Source organism: Micropterus salmoides, unplaced genomic scaffold (genome assembly GCF_014851395.1).
Source record: "Micropterus salmoides isolate LMB-PRFRI ecotype aquatic unplaced genomic scaffold, ASM1485139v1 Ms_hic_scaffold_9, whole genome shotgun sequence".
NCBI lineage: Eukaryota > Metazoa > Chordata > Actinopteri > Centrarchiformes > Centrarchidae > Micropterus > Micropterus salmoides.
This window is the reverse complement of record NW_024044681.1, coordinates 2,423,455-2,448,037: the sequence shown is the minus strand read 5'-3', so window position 1 is coordinate 2,448,037 and position 24,583 is coordinate 2,423,455. Positions and strand designations below refer to the sequence as shown.

General features: G+C 38.2%; 1 protein-coding gene across 6 annotated transcripts in view; it reads left to right on the top strand.

Annotated features, from left to right (window-relative positions):
• The window catches only part of eps8a (epidermal growth factor receptor pathway substrate 8a), a 65,678-nt gene extending 42,726 nt beyond the window's left edge, over nucleotides 1-22,952 (top strand). For 2 of the 6 annotated variants that reach the window (XM_038707970.1, XM_038707967.1), the window contains 9 exons: nucleotides 2,116-2,264; nucleotides 2,580-2,763; nucleotides 2,844-2,977; nucleotides 4,067-4,178; nucleotides 4,652-4,792; nucleotides 6,176-6,419; nucleotides 7,457-7,640; nucleotides 8,641-8,773; nucleotides 19,318-22,952. In XM_038707970.1, coding sequence (XP_038563898.1) covers nucleotides 2,116-2,264; nucleotides 2,580-2,763; nucleotides 2,844-2,977; nucleotides 4,067-4,178; nucleotides 4,652-4,792; nucleotides 6,176-6,419; nucleotides 7,457-7,640; nucleotides 8,641-8,773; nucleotides 19,318-19,428 — 1,392 coding nt within the window. In that variant the 3' untranslated portion in view covers nucleotides 19,429-22,952. The remainder of the gene's footprint in view (nucleotides 1-2,115; nucleotides 2,265-2,579; nucleotides 2,764-2,843; nucleotides 2,978-4,066; nucleotides 4,179-4,651; nucleotides 4,793-6,175; nucleotides 6,420-7,456; nucleotides 7,641-8,640; nucleotides 8,774-19,317) is intronic. The other 4 variants (XM_038707969.1, XM_038707972.1, XM_038707968.1 and 1 more) reach the window with 4 other exon arrangements.
• Nucleotides 22,953-24,583: the final 1,631 nt, after the last annotated feature.

Sequence of the window (24,583 nt, the reverse complement as noted above, 5' to 3'; positions counted from 1 at the left end):
TGTCCTCCTCCTTTCCTCCACCTGTCCTCCTCCTTTCCTCCTCTTTTCCTCCACCTGTCCTCCACCTGTCCTCCTCCTTTCCTCCACCTGTCCTCCTCCTTTCCTCCTCCTTTCCTCCACCTGTCCTCCTCCTTTCCTCCACCTGTCCTCCACCTGTCCTCCTCCTTTCCTCCTCTTTTCCTCCTCCTTTCCTCCACCTGTCCTCCTCCTTTCCTCCTCCTTTCCTCCACCTGTCCTCCTCCTTTCCTCCACCTGTCCTCCTCCTTTCCTCCTCTTTTCCTCCACCTGTCCTCCTCCTTTCCTCCTCCTGTCCCTCACCTGTCCTCCTCCTTTCCTCCTCCTGTCCCTCACCTGTCCTCCTCCTCTCCTCCTCTTCTCCACCTGTCCTCCTCCTCTCCTCTTCCTTTCCTCCTCTCCTCCTCCTTTCCTCCTCCTGTCCCTCACCTGTCCTCCTCCTCTCCTCCTCTTCTCCTCCTCCTGTCCATCATCTCTCCTCCTCCTTTCCTCCTCCTGTCCATCATCTCTCCTCTTCCTTTCCTCCTCTCCTCCTCCTTTCCTCCTCCTGTCCTCCTCCTGCCCTCCTCCTCTCCTCCTCCTGTCCGTCACCTCTCCTCCCCCTGTCCTCCTCCTGTCCCTCCTCCTGTCCCTCACCTCTCCTCCTTCTGTCCCTCCTCCTGTCCCTCACCTCTCCTCCTCCTGTCCCTCCTCCTGTCCCTCACCTCTCCTCCTCCTGTCCCTCCTTTCCTCCTCTCCTCCTCCTCTCCTCCTCCTGTCCCTCACCTTTCCTCCTCCTGTCCCTCCTCCTGTCCCTCACCTCTCCTCCTCCTGTCCTCATCCTGTCCCTCACCTCTCCTCCCCCTGTCCTCATCCTGTCCCTCCTCCTGTCCCTCATCTCCTCCTCCTGTCCTCATCTCCTCCTCCTGTCCCTCACCTGTCCTCCTCCTGTCCCTCACCTCTCCTCCTCCTGTCCTCCCCCTGTCCTCCTCCTGTCCCTCCTCCTGTCTCTCACCTTTCCTCCTCCTGTCCCTCCTCCTGTCTCTCACCTTTCCTCCTCCTGTCCCTCCTCCTGTCCTCATCTCCTCCTCCTTTCCTCCTCCTCTCCTCCTCCTGTCCCTCACCTGTCCTCCTCCTGTCCCTCACCTTTCCTCCTCCTGTCCCTCACCTCTCCTCCTCCTGTCCCTCCTCCTGTCCCTCAACTCTCCTCCTCCTGTCCCTCCTCCTGTCCTCATCTCCTCCTCCTGTCCCTCCTCCTGTCCCTCACCTTTCCTCCTCTTTTCCTCCTCCTGTCCCTCCTCCTGTCCCTCACCTGTCCTCCTCCTGTCCCTCACCTGTCCCTCCTCCTGTCCCTCACCTGTCCTCCTCCTGTCCCTCACCTGTCCTCCTCCTGTCCCTCACCTTTCCTCCTCCTGTCCCTCACCTCTCCTCCTCCTGTCCCTCCTCCTGTCCCTCAACTCTCCTCCTCCTGTCCCTCACCTGTCCTCCTCCTGTCCCTCCTCCTGTCCCTCACCTTTCCTCCTCCTGTCCCTCACCTTTCCTCCTCCTGTCCCTCACCTTTCCTCCTCCTGTCCCTCACCTCTCCTCCTCCTGTCCCTCCTCCTGTCCCTCAACTCTCCTCCTCCTGTCCCTCACCTCTCCTCCTCCTGTCCCTCTCCTGTCCCTCACCTGTCCTCCTCCTGTCCCTCACCTGTCCTCCTCCTGTCCCTCACCTTTCCTCCTCCTGTCCCTCACCTCTCCTCCTCCTGTCCCTCCTCCTGTCCCTCAACTCTCCTCCTCCTGTCCCTCCTCCTGTCCTCATCTCCTCCTCCTGTCCCTCCTCCTGTCCCTCACCTTTCCTCCTCTTTTCCTCCTCCTGTCCCTCCTCCTGTCCCTCACCTGTCCTCCTCCTGTCCCTCCTCCTGTCCCTCACCTGTCCTCCTCCTGTCCCTCACCTTTCCTCCTCCTGTCCCTCCTCCTGTCCCTCACCTGTCCTCCTCCTGTCCCTCCTCCTGTCCCTCACCTCTCCTCCTCCTGTCCCTCCTCCTGTCCCTCACCTCTCCTCCTCTTTTCCTCCTCCTGTCCCTCATCCTGTCCTCCTCCTGTCCCTCCTCCTGTCCCACCTCCTCTTGTCCTCCTCAGGTGATCCAGGCGTCCGGCAGTGTGGATCTGGCCCGGAGCGTCGTGGTTCCTCTGCTGACCAGTGAGGCCATCGACTTCCTGCACGCCTCGGGGTCGGCAGAGGAGAGACACCTGTGGGTCACGCTGGGAGACGGATGGACCAAAAGCAGGTGAGGTCCGACACCGAGGCTTGAAATGATCCCATACTTTGGACAATCCTCTGTCTTTGTCTCTTCTTCATCCCTCGCTTTTTTCTCTCTTCCTCCTCTTTGCTATTCACGCTATCACAGAGGAAAGCCTTCCTACTATCATTAGTGTCAGCAGTTCAGTTATCAGTTGCCACATCATCGTCAGCTGGTGGACCGTCCATAATAAAAACATTGTGTAATAAATACATGATATTATACTGAGTGTATTTTACCAAAAGGTTTTTTCTTCTCCTGGACGCAGTTTAAGATAAATGTTGTCGTGTTTAATATGTCCAGGTTGGAGTGGCCGAAGGATCATTACTTTCCTCCCTGTGTGCTGAGGTTTCGGGACGGCTGGGAGCCTCCGGCGCTCCCGTCGGTGACTCCGTCCAGAGAACAGGAGCTGACTCAGCTGGCCGAGACTCTCGCCAACGCTGAGATCCTGAGACAAGAGGAGCTGAAGCTCAGACTGGCCCAGGAGGTTAGTAAATATATCACAGGTTACGTCTTCCTAAATCACAGGAACGAGCCGTTTCATTTACTTCCTGTCTGTTTGTGCAGCATTCGGCGGTGCAGAAGTTCCCTCCTGCAGACGGGTACGCCTTCTCCAACACCTCCTACAAACGCATGCAGATCCTGGATCAGGACGCGGCCGTGGCTGCTTTTAAACAGGCCGTCAGCCGCCACGTAGACCGGTAACTCTGAGGTCACATGACGCCCTGGAGAACTGATCCCTGAGCTGCACTTTAAACTACGGAGGAGTAAATGTGACTTATTCATCAATAAATACATACATAAAGGCTGAAATAAAGAAATATAGCAGTTAAATAATCAGTAATTAAAGGTTTGTAATTAATTGTTTTTCTACACATTTACATGTATTTTTTTCCTATGTTTATGCATTTATTTTATTTATTTTATTAATGCAGAAAAACAAATAGATTTGTTAAAATATAAAAACAATTAAATTACATTTCTGTACTTTGCGTTTATTAATTTCATAAACAGAAAAACAAAGATTTGTTAAAATGTAGAAATAAATTGAATACATTTCTGTATTTTAGCATTTGATATCTATTTTATAAACACAGATAAACTAATAGATTAGTTAAAATATAGAAATACATTAAATACGATAATGTATTTATGCATTTTGTATTTATTTCATAACACAGAAAAACAAAAATTTTAATGTAAACATAAATAAGTTAGGAGTTATTTTTTTATTTATGTATTTATTTTATTGATTGATTCAAATATTATGAATATAATTTCAGTATTTATTCATATATTATTTAATTGATGAATAAGACATTTCAAACTTCTTTGAGTTCCTCTTTCTGACTTGGATGTGTGTGTTTATTAATCTCTTTATTCTGGGTGATTTATTCTCGTGGTTCAATATGAAAATCTGAAGAAATTGATCTATACTGGACAAATTGATTTCCTTCAGATGTTTCTCCTTCCACTGATTGACCTTCTTTCTTCTCATTTAGTCTTTTTCACCTTAATTAAATTTTTCTCTCAGTAACTTGATCTAAAGTTGGGACACTTCTCCATGGCGGTAATATCGTTAGCATAAAAAAAACAGCTAACCTTTGGTAGATCCATTCCACTTATTATTAAGTTATTGAGTTAATAGTTGCTTTGTTGTTGCTTTCATATGTGACAGTAGAGGATTTTTCAAAATTAAATAAAAATATTTGTACTATTAATGATGAATACTCATTCCAGTAGCTCCATAGATTTTATTTCTGTTAATATATATTGATGATATATTTCAGAAGTTTTGATGCAGACAGCAGAGGCCAACCAAAACTGTTTGCCAAATCTAAATATGACTTTGTGGGGAGAAACAACACGGAGCTGTCTGTCCTCAAAGACGAGGTCGTCGAGGTTTGTTTCTTATTTGTCTTTCTAAATATAAATAATTAAATTCCATGTAAGGGTCTAAAATATCCATATATTTACAACAAGTTGTGCTACGAACTTAATACACTAAATTTTAGTGTATTAAAAAAAATCACGGATGTATAAATTTCCCAATTCAGCCGTTATATGAATTCTGGTCAGGTGCCTGGTGTGTGGTTGTGGTGGAGAATACAAAAACCCCTTTATTTAACTTTATTTATTATTTATATATATACTTTATTTAGTTAAAATTTCAGTCAAATTTAGTAAAAAAAAAACGTGTACATGTTTGTAAGCATAGAATTAAAATGGTTTTGTTAAATAAGTTAATAAACTAAGGACTTCATGTGCTGATTAAACTAAGCAAAAATGCTGCAAACATAATTACACAACACTACAGAATACTTACGTTAACTTAAGTCTGAATGAAAATTTAAACCCTGATGCTCGTCTCTCAGGTTCTTGACGACAAGAAGCAGTGGTGGAAGGTTCGTAACGGTGGCGGGGCGTCCGGCTACGTGCCAAACAACATCCTGGAGATCACCAAAGCAGTGGACATCACTGGCAGAGGAGAGCCCATCTACAGCCACACCATACAGGTAGGAGAACCGAACATCACCGTGTTTACTTGATGTTTCATGACTTTCATTCCCTCATCTCCATTCATGTGTTTTATTTTCAACAATTAAAGCTTATGATGCCAAAGAAGGAGTTTGAGTTGTTCAAGGTAGGGCGAGCCGTGACGAATGCCTTTAGTTTGCTGAGTTTCACAATTTTCTCTCCAATAATTTTTTCTACAAACTCCTGTGTGCTTTGTTGTGGACCTATTTAGTTATTTATTTATTTATTTATTTTAAAGGAACAGTCTCACATTTTATTTAATAAATTTTAATAGATTAGCTGGTTTATTGGTAAAAAATGGCTCCAACAATGCTAAAATTCCTGGTAAAACCACAATGTCTCCTTTTTTCAAAAAAAATTATGTTTCCACATCTTTTTAATTAATAATCATGCAAATCAGAGGACTTGGAGCTAGGCTAGCGGTTTCCCCTCTACTTCCAGTGTGCTAAGCTAGGCTAAATGTGTCCTGGTATAATACAGGCTAGCTCATCAGTGAGCTACTAACACTTACCATAATGCTGGATGTTCAACATTTTTGGCATTACCATAACGCCAACTACTGTACCTAGACACTCCTAACATAACATTGATAATGCTAGTTGGCCTGTAGCTACACTAGTTAGCAGTTCCGCTTTGCTTCCAGTGTTTGTGCTAAGCTAGCCTAAATGTGTCCTGGTATAATACAGGCTAGCTCATCAGTGAGCTACTAACACTTACCATAATGCTGGATGTTCAACATTTTTGGCATTATCATAACGCTAACTACTGTACCTAAAAACATAATGATAATGCTAGTTGGTCTGTAGCTACATTGGCTAGCAGTTTCCCTCTGCTCCCAGTGTTTGTGCTAAGCTAGGCTAAACATGTCCCTGATCTCAAATCTGTTTGTTGGTAAGATGGCTAGCAGGATTATTTTACTACATGTCAGACTGTTCCTTTGAAGAATTTTCTAGGCTACAATCAATATGTTTAGTTAATTAATAGATCCTCTCAGTTTAAGACGGTGTTGTCAATAATCTCAGTAGGTTTTGTAGATTTCCCTGCCGTGAGTTTGCTGCTGTGAAAAACACATTTTGTTTCAACATCTCATTACCACCATGTTTTGTTTCATTTCACGTTTCCAGCAATTACTGGGAGAGTTGAACGAGGTAAACAACAAACAGACAACACGACTTAAGACTTTGAGCTACATACATTTCAGTTGTCAGAAGGTTTCGTGCCGTCTGTAAATATTAGGTTAGAGACACATTTTAACTTAAGGTGAAAATACCAAAAGAAAATGTGTCTATCTAAAAACCTGCAGACTGTAAATCAGACGTTCAGTAAATCTGTATCTGTAAATAAAAGCTATCCTCTCTCAGAAGCAGACTACGAAGACGGACTACATCCCCAGTAAACCCGTAGCGACGCCAATGCCTCCGGCCCCCACGCCGCCCCCTCCCGCCGCCACCAGACTCCCCACGCCGCCGCTGCCTCCTCCAGCCGCCGAGCCCCACAAGCCGAACGCCAGCAGCACAATCAGCCGCCAGAACAGCACCACGTCCAGCGACAACGGCAGCATCGCCATGAGGGACCACACCAACCAGAGACCTGCACCCGTCAACCGTGAGTCCAACAGGACAGCAAAATGTTTTGCAGTCAGAAACTCTGGAGCTTTGAATGCTAAAGAGAACTTCTTAGAAGTCATTTGTCTGTGATTGACATTTAGTTTTCCATCATTTTAGCATTTAAAGCTTTGTATAAAAAGAAAAAGCCATCTACACAATAGCAGTCACAATATTTACAAAAAAATAAGTCAAATATTTCTGTATCAAAGTTGTAATTTTTTGAGATTAAAGTTGTAATCCCATAAAACTTAAATTTCCAGGTGTGGAAACGCATTTTGACAGATAAATGCAGAAGCTTGGTCTGTTTTTTTTTTTGTTGTTTTTTTTTTTTTGTAGAAGTTTGATGTAAAAAAAACCCCACCATTCAATCATTCAATTCATCTTACATTTACATTTATTCATTTAGCTGGCGCTTTCATCCAAAGCGACTTACAATTGCTATACATGTCAGAGGTCGCACGCCTCTGGAGCAACGAGGGGTTAAGTGTCTTGCTCAGGGACACAATGGTGGATGGGTCACAGTGGGGGATTGAACCCAGGTCTCACACCAAATGCATAGTCTTATCCACTGTACCATCACCCCCCGCCACAACATCTAATGCAAACAATTCAGACTAACTGGTATGAAAAAAGTCAAATTTATATTCATAATATTCATACTGGTTAAAATAAACAAGTAGCTTATTACCCATCTTTGCTCAGCAAGAGTTTTGCCGGAAAGGAATTAAAGGCCCGTCCCAAATATAGGCTGAGGGAGTTCAGTGATTGAAATCATTTAATTTTACGTTTTTTTTTTTTTTTTCAATGTACTGCGAGAAAATGGATTCTTTGAGAACAAAACGTTTTGTTATTAGATTGGTTTGGTTAGTTTGAGAGATTGAACACTGTAAATAATATTAGAGCTTATTAAGTATTGCGACTCAAAATGTAAAAAAAAATTAAAACCAATTAAAAATCAGTACACTTCCGGTCTAATGTTTGTTTACAGTCTGTACCGTGTTGTGGTTTTCATTTGTCCTTGCCCCCCCTACGCAGGCAGGAAATCCAACATGGAGGAAGTTCAGGATGAGCTGATGCACAGACTGACGTTGGGTCGCAGCGCTCAGAAGAAGTTTCCTCCTCCTTCCCGCAGCGGCAGCCTGCCGTCGTTCAGCATCACTTACGAATCGTCACCTGATGAGGTCAAAGCCTGGTTAGAGGCCAAAGGCTTCAGCCCAGTGTGAGTCTCTTTATACAGTGTGTTAACTGTCAGCCGCAGGAACAACCCGCTCGTACTCACAAGTCTTCACGTATGGACGCATGGGCAAGACCTGTTGGCGTCAGTTTGTAACGCACTTAGGGAAACCATGCAGTGTCAGTTTTTAACGGTAGATATTTAACAGAAAAGTCAGAGTAAGGAGGTGGTTGGGGTGGACGGATGGCCAGAATCTAGACTTTCAACCAGGAGGCCAGTGTTCTTTTCCCGTGTGAAGCCAAAAGTCAACATTGAATGTTTTTATTTAAGTTACCCAACTAACATTACTTGACTTATGTAAGTTAAATCACTTAAGTAATGTTATTTCAAGCCAAACCTTGATTTGTTCCTAAACCTAACCAAATACTTTTGGTGCCTAAACAAAATTGTGACGTTTCATAACGTGCCATTTCATAATGGCAAAGTTAACAAGTACTTCTATTTTGAAAGTCAAACCGGATGTTGGATATATTTTGCTAACTTGACCGCGGAGCTCTAAATGTCATAAAATAATGCTAAAGGGTACCCAGGGCGTTACAAAAACGACGCCAAGTTCTTGACCAAGCGTCCATATGTGACGAGTGAGACAAGTGACAAGTGAGAATGTGTTGGCAGGAAATGTGAAACGCTGCTGACCGTGTGGAAGTCTGTTTACTGCCTGGTTGAAGCAGTTTAAAATACTGAAGTCTAAATTATAAGATACGAAGTAAAATTATGAAATCAATATGATGACTGTTGTCTAATTTTTAGAGACAGAGAGAAAGAAGTCAGAAGTAATATTGTTATTATTTGATACTGACAAGCAAACGAATACCTAATTGTGAAATTGAATAACTACTGAATATTTAACTTTAAAAAGAACCATCTGTCTGAATTTGTGTGTGATTTTTGTGATTTCAAGTTGTGCAACGTCAGAAACTTGATTTTATGAGTTTGAGTGTTTGAGGTGGTGTCAGACCTGACTGTGGGTGTTTGCTCTGTGCAGCACCATCACCAGCCTCGGCGTCCTGACCGGCGCTCAGCTGTTCTCTCTTAACAAAGAGGAGCTGAAGACGGTTTGTCCCGACGACGGAGCTCGAGTCTTCAGCCAGGTCACTGTTCAGAAGGCAGCGCTGGAGGTGGGTGTCAAAGGTCAAACATGATGTCACCGACAGGAAAACAATCTACTGCTGACATCGCGTTTTTCTCTGCAACACATTTTCCTTTTTATGTTTGAGAAGGTGCTTTATTCTGAAAGAATTTTTTTTAGGGTACCACTGTCAAAAATACCACTGTCAACTCCCAAAAACAAACATTGTTTGAAAGCTGGAAACAGAAAAATGAATGATTAATGAATTAAGCAAATGATAATGAATTAGCTATGAGAATGACCTGATGTGTTACATTACAGTACAGACTATCGTCATCATGTCATGTCATAGTTAAGCAAACATTTTCTGGGCCATTTCAGAAAGAGTTGAGAGCTGGCTATTAGATATTGTTGGATGATGATGTTTTATAAATGTTGGCTGCAGATCAAGGAGCTTCCAGGCAGCTGACTGGCTTATCAGACAAACACGAGCAGCAGCAAACAGGGACGAGCTCGTAGACACATTTTCAACAACGACAAGAAAAAAGCTTTGACCCATACTGACTTAAATGCTAATAATCAGTTTTCCACATAGTGTACGCGAAGCAATCCAAACATATAACTACACATTGTGGCGATACAGACTGCACAAACTGTGATTGGTCATCTTGGTAGCATTGCATTTCCTCCTCCTCAGAATTCTGACTTTAATCTCTGAATTTTGACTTTGATCTTAGAATTCTGACTTTGATCTCAGAATTCTGACTTTGATCTCAGAATTCTGACTTTGATCTTAGAATTCTGACTTTGATCTCACAATTCTGACTTTGATCTCACAATTATGACTTTAATCTCAGAATTCTGACTTTTCTCACAATTTTGACTTTGATCTTAGAATCTTGACTTTGATCTCAGAATTATGACTATAATCTTAGAATTCAGGTTTTTATCTCAGAATTGTGACTTTGATCTCAGAATTGTGACTTTGATCTCACAATTGTGACTTTGATCTCACAATTGTGACTTTGATCTCACAATTGTGACTTTGATCTCAGAATTATGACTATAATCTTAGAATTCAGGTTTTTATCTCAGAATTCTGACTTTGATCTCAGAATTGTTGACATTGATCTCAAAATTTTTACTTTCTCTCAGAGACAAAAACCTGAATCCTGAGATCAAAGTCAAAATTCTAAGATAAAAACCTGAATTCTAAGATTATAGTCACAATTCTCACAATTCTTACTTTGATATTAGAATTCTGAGTTTGATCTCAGGATTTTGACTATAATCTTAGAATTCAGATTTTAATCTCAGAATTCTGACTTTGATCTCAGAATCTTGACTTTGATCTTAGAATTCTGACTTTGATCTCAGAATTTTGACTTTGATCTCAGAATTTTGACTTTGATCTCAGAATTTTGACTTTGATCTCAGAATTGTGACTTTGACCTTAGAATTCAGGTTTTTATCTCAGAATTTTGACTTTGATCTCAGAATTGTGACTTTGATCTCAGAATTGTGACTTTGACCTCAGAATTACGACTTTTATCTCAGAATTACGACTTTGATCTTAGAATCTTGACTTTGATCTCAGAATTGTGACTATAATCTTAGAATTGTGACTTTGATCTCAGAATTGTGACTTTGATCTCAGAATTCTGACTTTGATCTCAGAATTCTGACTTTGATCGTAGGCTTCTGACTTTGATCTCACAATTGTGACTTTAATCTCACAATTCTGACTTTGATGTCAGAATTTTGACACTAATCTTAGAATTCAGGTTTTTATCTCAGAATTGTGACTTTGATCTCAGAATTACGACTTTGATCTTAGAATCTTGACTTTGATCTCAGAATTTTTACTTTCTCTCAGAATTCTGAGACAAAAACCTGAATCCTGAGATCAAAGTCAAAATCCTGAGATCAAAGTCAAAATTCTAAGATAAAAACCTGAATTCTAAGATTATAGTCACAATTCTCACAATTCTTACTTTGATATTAGAATTCTGACTTTGATATTAGAATTCTGACTTTGATCTCAGAATTCTGACTTTGATCTCAGAATTACGACTTTGATCTCAGAATTGTGACTTTGATCTCAGAATTACGACTTTGATCTTAGAATCTTGACTTTGATCTCAGAATTTTGACTATAATCTTAGAATTCAGGTTTTGATCTCAGAATTTTGACTTTGATCTCAGAATTTTGACTTATCTTAAAATTGTGACTTGGATCTCAGAATTTTGACTTTGATCTCAGATATTTGACTAATCTTAAAATTGTGACTTTGATCTGTGACTTTGATCTCAGAATTTTGACTAATCTTAAAATTGTGACTTTGATCTCAGAATAATGACTTTGATCTCAGAATTTTGACTATAATCTTAGAATTCAGGTTTTTATCTCAGAATTCTGACTTTGATATTAGAATTCTGACTTTGATCTCAGAATTGTGACTTTGATCTTAGAATTCAGGTTATTATCTCAGAATTCAGGTTTTTATCTCAGTATTGTGACTTTGATCTCAGAATTGTGACTTTGATCTCAGAATTTTCACTAATCTTAGAATTCAGGTTTTTATCTCAGAATTGTGACTTTGATCTCAGAATTCTGAGACAAAAACCTGAATTCTAAGATTATAGTCACAATTCTCACAATTCTGACTTTGATCTCAGAATTTTGACTTTGATCTCAGAATTGTGACTTTGATCTCAGAATTCTGAGATAAAAACCTGAATTCTAAGATTAGTTAAAATTCTGAGATCAAAGTCAGAATTGTGAGAATTGTGACTATAATCTTAGAATTCAGGTTTTTATCTTAGAATTTTGACTTTGATCTCAGAATTCTGACTTGGATCTCACAATTGTTTTTTCTCACAATTCTGACTTTGATCTCAGAATTTTGACTAATTTTAGAATTCAGGTTTTTATCTCAGAATTGTGACTTTGATCTCAGAAGAATGACTTTGATCTCAAAATTACGACTTTGATCTCAGAATTGTGACTTTGATCTCAGAAGAATGACTTTGATCTCAAAATTACGACTTTGATCTCAGAATTTTTATTATAATCTTAGAATTCAGGTTTTTATCTCAGAATTGTGACTTTGATCTCAGAAATGTGACTTTGATCTCAGAAATGTGACTTTGATCTTAGAATTCAGGTTAGTATCTCAGAATTCAGGTTTTTATCTCAGAATTCTGACTTTGATCTCAGAATTGTTGACATTGATCTCAAAATTTTTACTTTCTCTCAGAGACAAAAACCTGAATCCTGAGATCAAAGTCAAAATTCTAAGATAAAAACCTGAATTCTAAGATTATAGTCACAATTCTCACAATTCTTACTTTGATATTAGAATTCTGAGTTTGATCTCAGGATTTTGACTATAATCTTAGAATTCAGATTTTAATCTCAGAATTCTGACTTTGATCTCAGAATCTTGACTTTGATCTCAGAATCTTGACTTTGATCTCAGAATCTTGACTTTGATCTCAGAATTTTGATTTTGATCTTAGAATTTTGACTTTGATCTCAGAATTGTGACTTTGACCTTAGAATTTTGACTTTGATCTCAGAATTGTGACTTTGACCTCAGAATTGTGACTTTGACCTCAGAATTGTGACTTTGACCTCAGAATTGTGACTTTGACCTCAGAATTGTGACTTTGACCTCAGAATTACGACTTTTATCTCAGAATTACGACTTTGATCTTAGAATCTTGACTTTGATCTTAGAATCGTGACTTTGATCTCAGAATTGTGACTTTGATCTCAGAATTGTGACTTTGATCTCAGAATTGTGACTTTGATCTCAGAATTCTGACTTTGATCGTAGGCTTCTGACTTTGATCGTAGGCTTCTGACTTTAATCTCACAATTCTGACTTTGATGTCAGAATTTTGACACTAATCTTAGAATTCAGGTTTTTATCTCAGAATTGTGACTTTGATCTCAGAATTACGACTTTGATCTTGGGAATCTTGACTTTGATCTCAGAATTTTGACTATAATCTCAGAATTCAGGTTTTTATCTCAGGCTTGTGACTTTGATCTGAGAATTCTGACTTTGATCTCAGAATTACTTTGATCTCAGAATTGTGACTTTGATCTGAGAATTCTGACTTTGATCTCAGAATTTTGACTAATCTTAGAATTCAGGTTTTTATCTCAGAATTTAGGTTTTATCTCAGAATTCAAAGTCACAATTCTGAGATCGAAGTCAGAATTCTAAGATTAGTCACAATTCTCACAATTGTGACTTTGATATTAGAATTGTGACTTTGATCTCAGAATTGTGACTTTGATCTCAGAAATGTGACTTTGATCTTAGAATTCAGGTTTTTATCTCCGAATTCTGACTTTGATCTCAGAATTGTGACTTTGATCTCAGAATTCTGAGATAAAAACCTGAATTCTAAGTTTAGTCAAAATTCTGAGATCAAAGTCACAATTGTTAGGAAAAACACAATTGTGAGATCAAAGTCAGAATTCTAAGATAAAAACCTAAATTCTAAAATTAGTCACAATTCTCACAATTCTGACTTTGATATTAGAATTCTGACTTTGATATTAGAATTCTGACTTTGATATTAGAATTCTGACTTTGATATTAGAATTCTGACTTTAATCTCAGAAGTCTGAGACAAAAACCTGAATCCTGAGATCAAAGTCAAAATCCTGAGATCAAAGTCAAAATTCTAAGATAAAAACCTGAATTCTAAGATTATAGTCACAATTCTCACAATTCTTACTTTGATATTAGAATTCAGGTTTTTATCTCAGAATTGTGACTTTGATCTCAGAATTACGACTTTGATCTTAGAATCTTGACTTTGATCTCAGAATTTTTACTTTCTCTCAGAATTCTGAGACAAAAACCTGAATCCTGAGATCAAAGTCAAAATCCTGAGATCAAAGTCAAAATTCTAAGATAAAAACCTGAATTCTAAGATTATAGTCACAATTCTCACAATTCTTACTTTGATATTAGAATTCTGACTTTGATATTAGAATTCTGACTTTGATCTCAGAATTCTGACTTTGATCTCAGAATTACGACTTTGATCTCAGAATTTTGACTTTGATCTCACAGTTGTGTTTTTTCTCACAATTTTGACTTTGATCTCAGAATTGTGACTTTGATCTCAGAATTACGACTTTGATCTTAGAATCTTGACTTTGATCTCAGAATTTTGACTATAATCTTAGAATTCAGGTTTTGATCTCAGAATTTTGACTTTGATCTCAGAATTTTGACTTATCTTAAAATTGTGACTTGGATCTCAGAATTTTGACTTTGATCTCAGATATTTGACTAATCTTAAAATTGTGACTTTGATCTCAGAATTTTGACTTTGATCTCAGAATTTTGACTAATCTTAAAATTGTGACTTTGATCTCAGAATAATGACTTTGATCTCAGAATTTTGACTATAATCTTAGAATTCAGGTTTTTATCTCAGAATTCTGACTTTGATATTAGAATTCTGACTTTGATCTCAGAATTGTGACTTTGATCTTAGAATTCAGGTTATTATCTCAGAATTCAGGTTTTTATCTCAGTATTGTGACTTTGATCTCAGAATTGTGACTTTGATCTCAGAATTTTCACTAATCTTAGAATTCAGGTTTTTATCTCAGAATTGTGACTTTGATCTCAGAATTCTGAGACAAAAACCTGAATTCTAAGATTATAGTCACAATTCTCACAATTCTGACTTTGATCTCAGAATTTTGACTTTGATCTCAGAATTGTGACTTTGATCTCAGAATTCTGAGATAAAAACCTGAATTCTAAGATTAGTTAAAATTCTGAGATCAAAGTCAGAATTGTGAGAATTGTGACTATAATCTTAGAATTCAGGTTTTTATCTTAGAATTTTGACTTTGATCTCAGAATTCTGACTTGGATCTCACAATTGTTTTTTCTCACAATTCTGACTTTGATCTCAGAATTTTGACTAATTTTAGAATTCAGGTTTTTATCTCAGAATTGTGACTTTGATCTCAGAAGAATGACTTTGATCTCAAAATTACGACTTTGATCTCAGAATTGTGACTTTGATCTCAGAAGAATGACTTTGATCTCAAAATTACGACTTTGATCTCAGAATTTTTATTATAATCTTAGAATTCAGGTTTTTATCTCAGAATTGTGACTTTGATCTCAGAAATGTGACTTTGATCTCAGAAATGTGACTTTGATCTTAGAATTCAGGTTAGTATCTCAGAATTCAGGTTTTTATCTCAGAATTCTGACTTTGATCTCAGAATTGTTGACATTGATCTCAAAATTTTTACTTTCTCTCAGAGACAAAAACCTGAATCCTGAGATCAAAGTCAAAATTCTAAGATAAAAACCTGAATTCTAAGATTATAGTCACAATTCTCACAATTCTTACTTTGATATTAGAATTCTGAGTTTGATCTCAGGATTTTGACTATAATCTTAGAATTCAGATTTTAATCTCAGAATTCTGACTTTGATCTCAGAATCTTGACTTTGATCTCAGAATCTTGACTTTGATCTCAGAATCTTGACTTTGATCTCAGAATCTTGACTTTGATCTCAGAATTTTGATTTTGATCTTAGAATTTTGACTTTGATCTCAGAATTGTGACTTTGACCTTAGAATTTTGACTTTGATCTCAGAATTGTGACTTTGATCTCAGAATTGTGACTTTGACCTCAGAATTGTGACTTTGACCTCAGAATTGTGACTTTGACCTCAGAATTGTGACTTTGACCTCAGAATTACGACTTTTATCTCAGAATTACGACTTTGATCTTAGAATCGTGACTTTGATCTTAGAATCGTGACTTTGATCTCAGAATTGTGACTTTGATCTCAGAATTGTGACTTTGATCTCAGAATTCTGACTTTGATCTCAGAATTCTGACTTTGATCGTAGGCTTCTGACTTTAATCTCACAATTCTGACTTTGATGTCAGAATTTTGACACTAATCTTAGAATTCAGGTTTTTATCTCAGAATTGTGACTTTGATCTCAGAATTACGACTTTGATCTTGGGAATCTTGACTTTGATCTCAGAATTTTGACTATAATCTCAGAATTCAGGTTTTTATCTCAGGCTTGTGACTTTGATCTGAGAATTCTGACTTTGATCTCAGAATTACTTTGATCTCAGAATTGTGACTTTGATCTGAGAATTCTGACTTTGATCTCAGAATTTTGACTAATCTTAGAATTCAGGTTTTTATCTCAGAATTTAGGTTTTTATCTCAGAATTCAAAGTCACAATTCTGAGATCGAAGTCAGAATTCTAAGATTAGTCACAATTCTCACAATTGTGACTTTGATATTAGAATTTTGACTTTAATCTCAGAATTGTGACTTTGATCTCAGAATTGTGACTTTGATCTCAGAAATGTGACTTTGATCTTAGAATTCAGGTTTTTATCTCCGAATTCTGACTTTGATCTCAGAATTGTGACTTTGATCTCAGAATTCTGAGATAAAAACCTGAATTCTAAGTTTAGTCAAAATTCTGAGATCAAAGTCACAATTGTTAGGAAAAACACAATTGTGAGATCAAAGTCAGAATTCTAAGATAAAAACCTAAATTCTAAAATTAGTCACAATTCTCACAATTCTGACTTTGATATTAGAATTCTGACTTTGATATTAGAATTCTGACTTTGATATTAGAATTCTGACTTTGATATTAGAATTCTGACTTTGATATTAGAATTCTGACTTTAATCTCAGAAGTCTGACTTTTCTCAGAAGTCTGACTTTGATCTCAGACTTTTGACTTTGATCTCAGACTTTTGACTTTGATCTCAGACTTTTGACTTTGATCTCAGAATTGTGACTTTGATCTCAGAATTGTGACTTTGATCTCAGAATTGTGACTTTGATCTCAGAATTGTGACTTTGATCTCAGAATTGTGACTTTGATCTCACAATTGTGACTTTGATCTCACAATTGTGACTTTTTTTATCTTCGCATTCTGACTTTCCCCCCCCAGAATTTTGACTTTAATTTCAGAACTAAAAATACACTTTCTATTATTCTCCTGTAAGCCACTGTATGAACAGGGATAGTAGACTTCTCAAATGGTGACTGAGGCTACATGTTTCGTAATGTCGTCCTTAATTTACCATTAACTACGGTAAACAAATGAGTCATTTGAGGGCTGGTGTTCTTGTGTATTTCCGTTAACACGTCAGCTCGGCGGGTGATTATCTCAGGAATCTGTCGGCTGCAGTGTTTGTGTCTGGAAGCTGCAGGTCTATTGAGGGTCTTCTGTCTTTAAGCTTTCTATCCCCCAACTCTGGCAAGGTCTGGTGTGTGGTGTCTATTTCCACCTGCAGGTTTTCTTCTGACCCTCCTTTGATCTTCTGAATCTGTTACCACATTCATTAAGGTATTGTGTTCACTAACGGATGTTCACGGCTTTGTTCTGTTGGCCAGATTTCAAGTCACTTTTTTTTAAGGCGATGTAAGACTCGTTTTTGGTAATGAACAAGCAGATTTTCTCTGGCATAAAAGAGACGAAATTTCAGATCTCTGAATAGAGTGACAATCAGAAAATGTTTCCAGTAATAGAACGTGCATAAAGACCTGCTGCAGATCAAATCAGAGGTGTGAACTCAAGTCATGAATCTGATAACTTTACACTCAACTTGACAAACATCAGAAAAGACTTGCAAATGAACTTTTACTTTAGCTCCAGTCATTCATGACTTTACTTGGACGTTTCAGTTGGGATGTCTTGACATCCACTGGCGTGACACCAGACTTGTTGGTCTTGACTTGGGACCTGACTTGGGACTATCCATTCTGGACATGGAACTTGCCTGTTTTGTCTTGACAAATTTCAAATCAGCACAGGCAAATCCCAAGTTAGGACTTGGAATTAGTCAATCTTAACTTAATAGTTGTTTTTACTAGGGACATGGGACAGACTCGTCTACATTTGGTACTTGATCTTGACTGGGGATTATCAAACTTTCCGGTCTTGATTCGCTCTGGGCTTGTAACTTGTCCACTTTGGAATTACCAGTCTTGACCTGGGACTTGTAAAACAAACCACCTCTGCATTAATATCTGATGGTCACATTTTTTATTTTTATCATAAATACGAATAAAGTTTCAGTTCCTGAATTTGGCCGTCAGAACGAAGCTCCAAACGTTTCATGTGTAGCAGCATTTTAAGGTAGCGCCAGTATTTGTCATCCTGCTGTGGCTGTACAGTTAGTCTTCCTTAAACTCCCTGAATGAACCAGCTTCAGAACGTTCCACTTCCTGTTGCCCTTTGTCCCTCACCTGTGGCCCTCCGCCCCCCCCATAAAGACCAGGATCTGGATCTTGTCTTGGCTGGAATGAGATCTTATGACCACCAACATGTGTTCTTTGTGCTAGCTTAGCTTTAGCAGTCAGCTAATTGTGCTAGTTGTTTCAACATGGCCACACCACGTAAAACATTTACTATTATAAAAGAGAAAGAAAAAGTTATTTAAAGAAAAAATTCATCTTTTTACAACCTGGTTCTTGTTTTAGTAGTTTTGATATGAACAGTTTACTTACATTTCATTCTTGACCTAAAATAGCAGTTTGCCAAATCACAACTGTTCATTCTTGGTCCAGTGTTGGTAAGTAGAAACTAGTAGTTTGTGTCATTGATAAGAGTCATGTTGAGATCTCTGATCAGCATTTAAAGCTCTAACAAAATAAGCTGGTTGCATTTATAAAAAAAAAAAAAAAAAAAAAAAAAGAACAACTCAAAACTTAAAAACACTGAGCAACAAAGAAAAATTACAATTGCAAAGAGTACTAATCCAAGGAGGACAAAAGGTGACTTATTTGTCAATAAATACATACATAAATGATACAAAAAGTAATGCTTTCATTCAAAATATAAGGTATTAATGATTTAGTCATTTCGCTTAATTTCAGCATTTAGTAATTTCAAAATATGTATTTCTGCTTTTATTTAAGCATTTATTTTATTTATGTATTTTTTTAAAGAGTCATTTCTTGTCCTCCGTACTAATCCTACTTCAACTAAATTTTAAAACCATCCGTATTTCTTTGCTAATTTGTTTGTGTAAGTCGCATGAGTCCTGACTCAGCAGAGCAGTGCGGCCAATTTTAGAGGTACTTATGTTTCCCAGCATGCACCCTGATTCAACCAGCTGACTCATACTGTAGATTATTTTCATCCAAATGCTCTCTACAGCTCGCAGCGCCGTCACCAAAAGGCTTCCCGAGGTTTGTTCAGGCCACTGGCTGAGTTTACATGGAGTCCATATAACCGCAGCCAGCCTGTTAGACTCTGATTGACCAGAAGATTTTCTCGTCTAATTTGCTGATAAAATCTTCTGAGTGACGACGCAGAGACGCTCGCTCAGTAGATCATTGGCAAAGACGCTCAGTCGCTAAAGAGGCAGCAAGAAATGAAGATTTCCATTCTTGTATTTGCGCTTCACCGATTAACCAGCTGCTTTGTGTCTGCTTCTCTGCTCTGTTTCCTCCCTTTGTCCTTAACCCCCCTCGACTTTACCTCTTTTTCCTCGACTTCTTTCCTTCTGTCTTTTTTGTCTCTCTGCGTCTCCAGAAGAGTTCAGGCTCTGAGCTCCAGGAGATCATGAGGAGGCGGCAGGAGAAACTGGCAGCCAGCACCTGTGATTCAGGGGTGGAGTCTTTTGACGAAGGCAGCACCCACTGAGCTCCACGTTGCTTTCCCCCCTTCCTTCCTACTTTTACTTTCATTTTTTATTTTTTCAAACTGCAGCCTGCTGTTTTCTCGCAGGCGGCTGCCGACCACGCAGAGTTCGTGGAGATCATGCGGCGCAGGCAGGAACTCCTCAGCTCGTCTCCGTAGGAAAAGCGTAAAGAACGACCAACCCCACTGACTTTTGCAGCGTCCGAATTGTTCAAAACACAGAGGGAATATTCTGCCATGTTTGCCTGAAGTTCATGTGAACACTTTTGGGACTGGACGTAGTTTTCTTTTCTCAACCAGAAGAGTTTTGTTGGTGTTGAAAAATGTTGAGTCAGTAGCTCATTTTCCAAAGCAAAGCCTCTCAGTATTAATGTTACGGCTGGTAGGTTGTTGGCCCAGCTTGTGCCTCATGTATCAGGGCGTTGGAGATGGGAGAGTTGAGCATTGGCTTTTCTGAAAGACGCAACACTTGCTGCTATTTCCCAAGGATTTCCAGAATCTTCAAAGACTCTTCGGTCCGATCTACAATGGAAGAAAGACTTCTAACCCGTTAGGTCTGATGAAAGAGCCAAAACTGACATATCGGGTGTTTAACCTTCATAATGTTATCATGAGAAAACAACATCCTCGTAATCTCAAGATAACAGCTGATTTAACGAGCCACCATTTTCAGATGACATTTGAAAATCCAACATAATGCAAAAATACATTTATACATAAAAATACCTGATGATAATAATATAACTTTAAGATTTTGTGTGAATAAGATACAATTTATAATTTGTGCACAAGGCGCATGATGGATAAGACAGACGGATGGTATCTTGATCCCACAAGATGATGACTCAAGTTATGCATCCGCTCTTCAGTTGGCGTCCTCCTCCAGGCGCCTTCTCCTTGTCCAGCCTCCATGTGACGAGTTGCTTGAACCTGTTCGTCCGGAACCACATCTGCTTCCTCGTCTGGTTCATCCACCAGCAGCTCGGTGGTCCTGCGTGTCGCCTGAGGCCTTCAGTCCTTTCAGTTATCTGGACGAAGGCCGGATGATGATCAGTCATCCTCATCCCATTGATCCCATCAGCAGAGTGACGAGGAGTCCGTTGTGCGCTTCGTGGCGTTACTTTATAAATAAGTAATTTTACTTTACATAGTGTTTCTAGTGTCAAGATCTTTCAGGACTTTTGGTGGGAACTGGAGAGTGTTTGAGGATTCTGAAAATGGCTTTAAAACTGAGGCGAGATGCAAATGTTGAACTCTGTGACTTGAATGTAATGAAAGTAAACAAGAGGCACAAACTGGGGCTGGTAGTTAAAATAACTGACGGGTCGATGGTGTGTGTCTTGTGTAGAAAACAAAAGAAATTAAGTGAATGTTGACTGAATATATTGTTCTATGAAATACAAGAATAGACTTATAGACTGTATATTTAAGATTGTTTTGGCCAAGAGAGTTAAGATATTCATAGTAAGTAATCTTTTTATTTTATGGTTAAATAGAGAACTTAATATAATGGGTAATAGAACTGATCAACTGAAAAAGCAAAAGAAGATAAAATCCTTTTCTCGAAATGGACAATAACTTTATAATGTCTAATTTATGAGCGTCATGTGATTTAGAGTTAGAGACAGATTTCTTCAGATGTTATTAGTTGTGGCGATCAGCGTTTTTTGCACAGTAATAAAAACGCAATGTGTTTCTCTGCTGGAGGTGAGCGACGAGTCAAACCTTTAAATGATTCAGAATCGCACTTTGATTCATTTTCTATTCAGTCAGCAAAAATCAGTTTCCACCGACTTTGCATCAAACGTCGTCTAAACACTGAAATGAATGTAGTCTGCTGACTTGGCGACGCTCCCACTTTAAACAGGATGAATGTGTTTCCTTTAGGCTCCGCCCACAGCAACAGGTAGCCTCAGGTGTCCCGTTGGTCGCCTTACATCATCACGTGTTGATAAAAACATTTGCTGTGCAGAGCGACAGGAAGCTTAATGCTAACGGTTTGTTGTTTAAGTCCGTTAACAAGATCTTATTTAACGACTAAACGATAGACAATCTTAAATTACGTGCAACAGTTTTAAACTACTTCATTAGGTGAAAAAACATTTATACAAACCAGGTAAAAATCAAGCGTACTCAGAGTCACAAGAGCTCGTATTTTCAACATTCTTCCTGTTATTCATTTTCTGAGCCGCTCAGCGACTGAAATGTCAGATTGACAGGGAAACCTAAACCGACTTGTTGTTGGGTGAAACTTTATTGCACACATTTTTTAACATTGTGATTTGGATTTGGACCAAGTGTGGAACAAAGTTTAGTCCGGGCAAAACCAAAAAGGTTATTCGTCTTTTCCTTTTAACTTAATAAACCGGAACGCTTTTGGTTTCCGTTACATGTTCATAGAAGTATGTGCTTATGATGAAGTATAACACGTTGATGCCGTCGTCGCTTCAGTATGTTGAACAATGGGACAAAATAGTAAAAATTGTTAAATAGTTGCATCAGTTGCAGAGAATCAGGTCTTTATTTCTAGTTTTCGCTGCTCTCCAAGTACAATAAACTGTGTTTACCTGTTAATACATTTGGCATAATGAATAGTTCCACTAATCCCTCTACTTTGCAGTTTCTTTTGATCACTATGAAGCGATCACTAATCGAATAAAGAAAGATAAACATAGTTGATCGAGGAACCTTGGGTTTTATTATGACAGACAGAGAAAGTCTAATTCAGCTCAGCTGTCATTGAGGTAACTTAACAGCAGCTAAAAAAAGATTTATTAATATAGAGAGAAGTTGCATTATAAAATGTTTAGTTTGCTGTCTTCTGGTTGCCTGCTATAGAAAAACTAAACAACCAGACATGATCATTTTGTTCTGTACACTACATTATATTTAAAGTAATTCTATCACTCTAATCCATTATTCAAATACTGGCTTTTATTTGAGAATTTACAGAAAACTCTTCATCTGTAAAGGTTCTCCTGCAAAGATCAGCAACCAAAATCTGTTTTGAAGTTTGTGAAAACTTTCAGTAGGTAAAAAATTATTTCTACACCAACACAAACTAAATATGCCACCTGATCATCCACTAGCCGGATGAAATATTATATATAAAATATAAATGTGTATGTATACTGTATGCTTGCATAAAGATGTCAAAATCAGCCAGTACATTCTCACTGTGGCATTGATTGTATTGACTATTGTTTTCCAATTCAGCACTTACGTTTCTCAGGCCATTTTCTTGGCCAGTAAAACGGAAGTAAACGGTGTGAAGGGTAAAAATGAATGAAAAGGTCTGAACTGTAGCACAACACTGTAATTACACTAATGATTAATGCTCAGTAGTTCACTGTTAATAAGTTTCTGTATTTAGTGAACTGTCCTTGTACCCAAACAGTTCTAGAAGCCAATCAGAAAGAAATGTTAGTGAGAATTTACTACGAAATGCATTTGTACGTGTATAGTTTTCATGGTGCCTTTTCCATACGAATCTGCTCATAATGCAATAAAACATTTACAAAAATAAATTTATGTCCGCTCTGAGTTTATACTCCATGACCTTCAAGTCTGCAGGAATTTTTCCGTGAGCACGAAACTAGGGATTCACAGATCCGATCCTGATATCAGCTCAATACTGACTCCAACAGCCGGACCTGGTATCGATGAAAAGGGGGCCGATCTGTTAAATTCTGCTCGCACTATGTGATGCATCAGCAGTGCACCAGGAGCCCCGAAGGTTTAGCTATTAGAGCTATAACATGGCATGAGCTATAAACAAGGGTTCAGCAGTTTTCACGCTTGCTACGCCAACAAGTCCTACGGCTACTTGCAATATCTGCAAAGCCAATGTTTCGAGGGGGTAGCTGCATGCCAAAGAACACGAACTAAACAAAAAAAGGGGACAATTCGAAGAAGCAGTTAACTTTGTCGGGTGAAACTTCCCAGTGATAGATGTTAAAGTTTTACGTCCAGCCTGATGTTGCCTCATACATAAGAGAATGATTCCCATACTAATACCTAAAGTCCAGGTATCGGTATCAAGACTGAAAAAGTTGGATCTGTGTATCCCTAAACTAAACTTAGTAAACCAAAGTAGCGCCTTCCCCAATAAAACAACACCTTTCCGGTACTGACTGGGAAACTGCCAAGTTATCTGCGGATGTCTGGTAAGATTCATCATTTTCTTTACTTTATTCTTAGTTATTATAGTGATTGTTACTTTAAATTACAATTTTACCATGACCAGTTTAGACTTCTTCTTCTTTGAGTTGATGGTCTGTAGAAAACATTTGACACTTGGGCAATAGATCATTTTTGTTTGTTGTTTGTAATTGAAGAGTTAATTTTTAGTTAGAAACAAAAAGGATTTTGTCTGGTTAACGATGATAATACGCTCTCTGCATGCCAGTTTACTACTGTCGAAGAAGGCTGATCAGAAACTCCCCATTTACATTTTAGATAGGCAGCTAGCTTCCCATGTGCCAAGCTAGCAGTAAGTAATGAGCTGTAGGAATCTTTAATTTAATTTTTCTGGCAACTCATCGTCTCCATGTTGATACAAAATGCTTTAAACAGAGACCTTCAAGATTGAGTTTTTACATTTCAGCAGTACGTTTTCAAATTTGTGCACTTTTATCTCAATTTAATTTTTTTTTATTATACTGATTTGAGAAGTTTAGTTATTTAAAATTAAACAAAACTAAATGTAGTTCTTATAAAGTAAAACTAATGTAACGTTGGCTTATTAAAAAACTTTTCTTACTTTTCTACAAAAATATAATCTGTATTTATGAAAAAATTCTACAAAAACTTTGAAAGCTTTTTATTTAGTGTGTTTGGAAAATGTTGGCATAATATGAAACTAGGATAATCATTTTTAATTAACTTCCCTGTAAAACTAATAAGCCATGTGTTGCTATGTATGTATAAAAATAGTTAAGTCAAATAAGTACCTGTATGTCAAAATGTTTAATTGTACTGCATTGGATTAGTTTAATTAAAATTAAACATAACCAAATAAACTACTTTAATAAAGCTAAACATGAATAAACATTTTCCTATAAAGATTTGTTTTTTAAGTTTAAATAAACTATTTAGAATCTGTATTTATGAAAACCATGCACAAAGTAGCATGTTTTGTAATTCATTGCAGTATCAA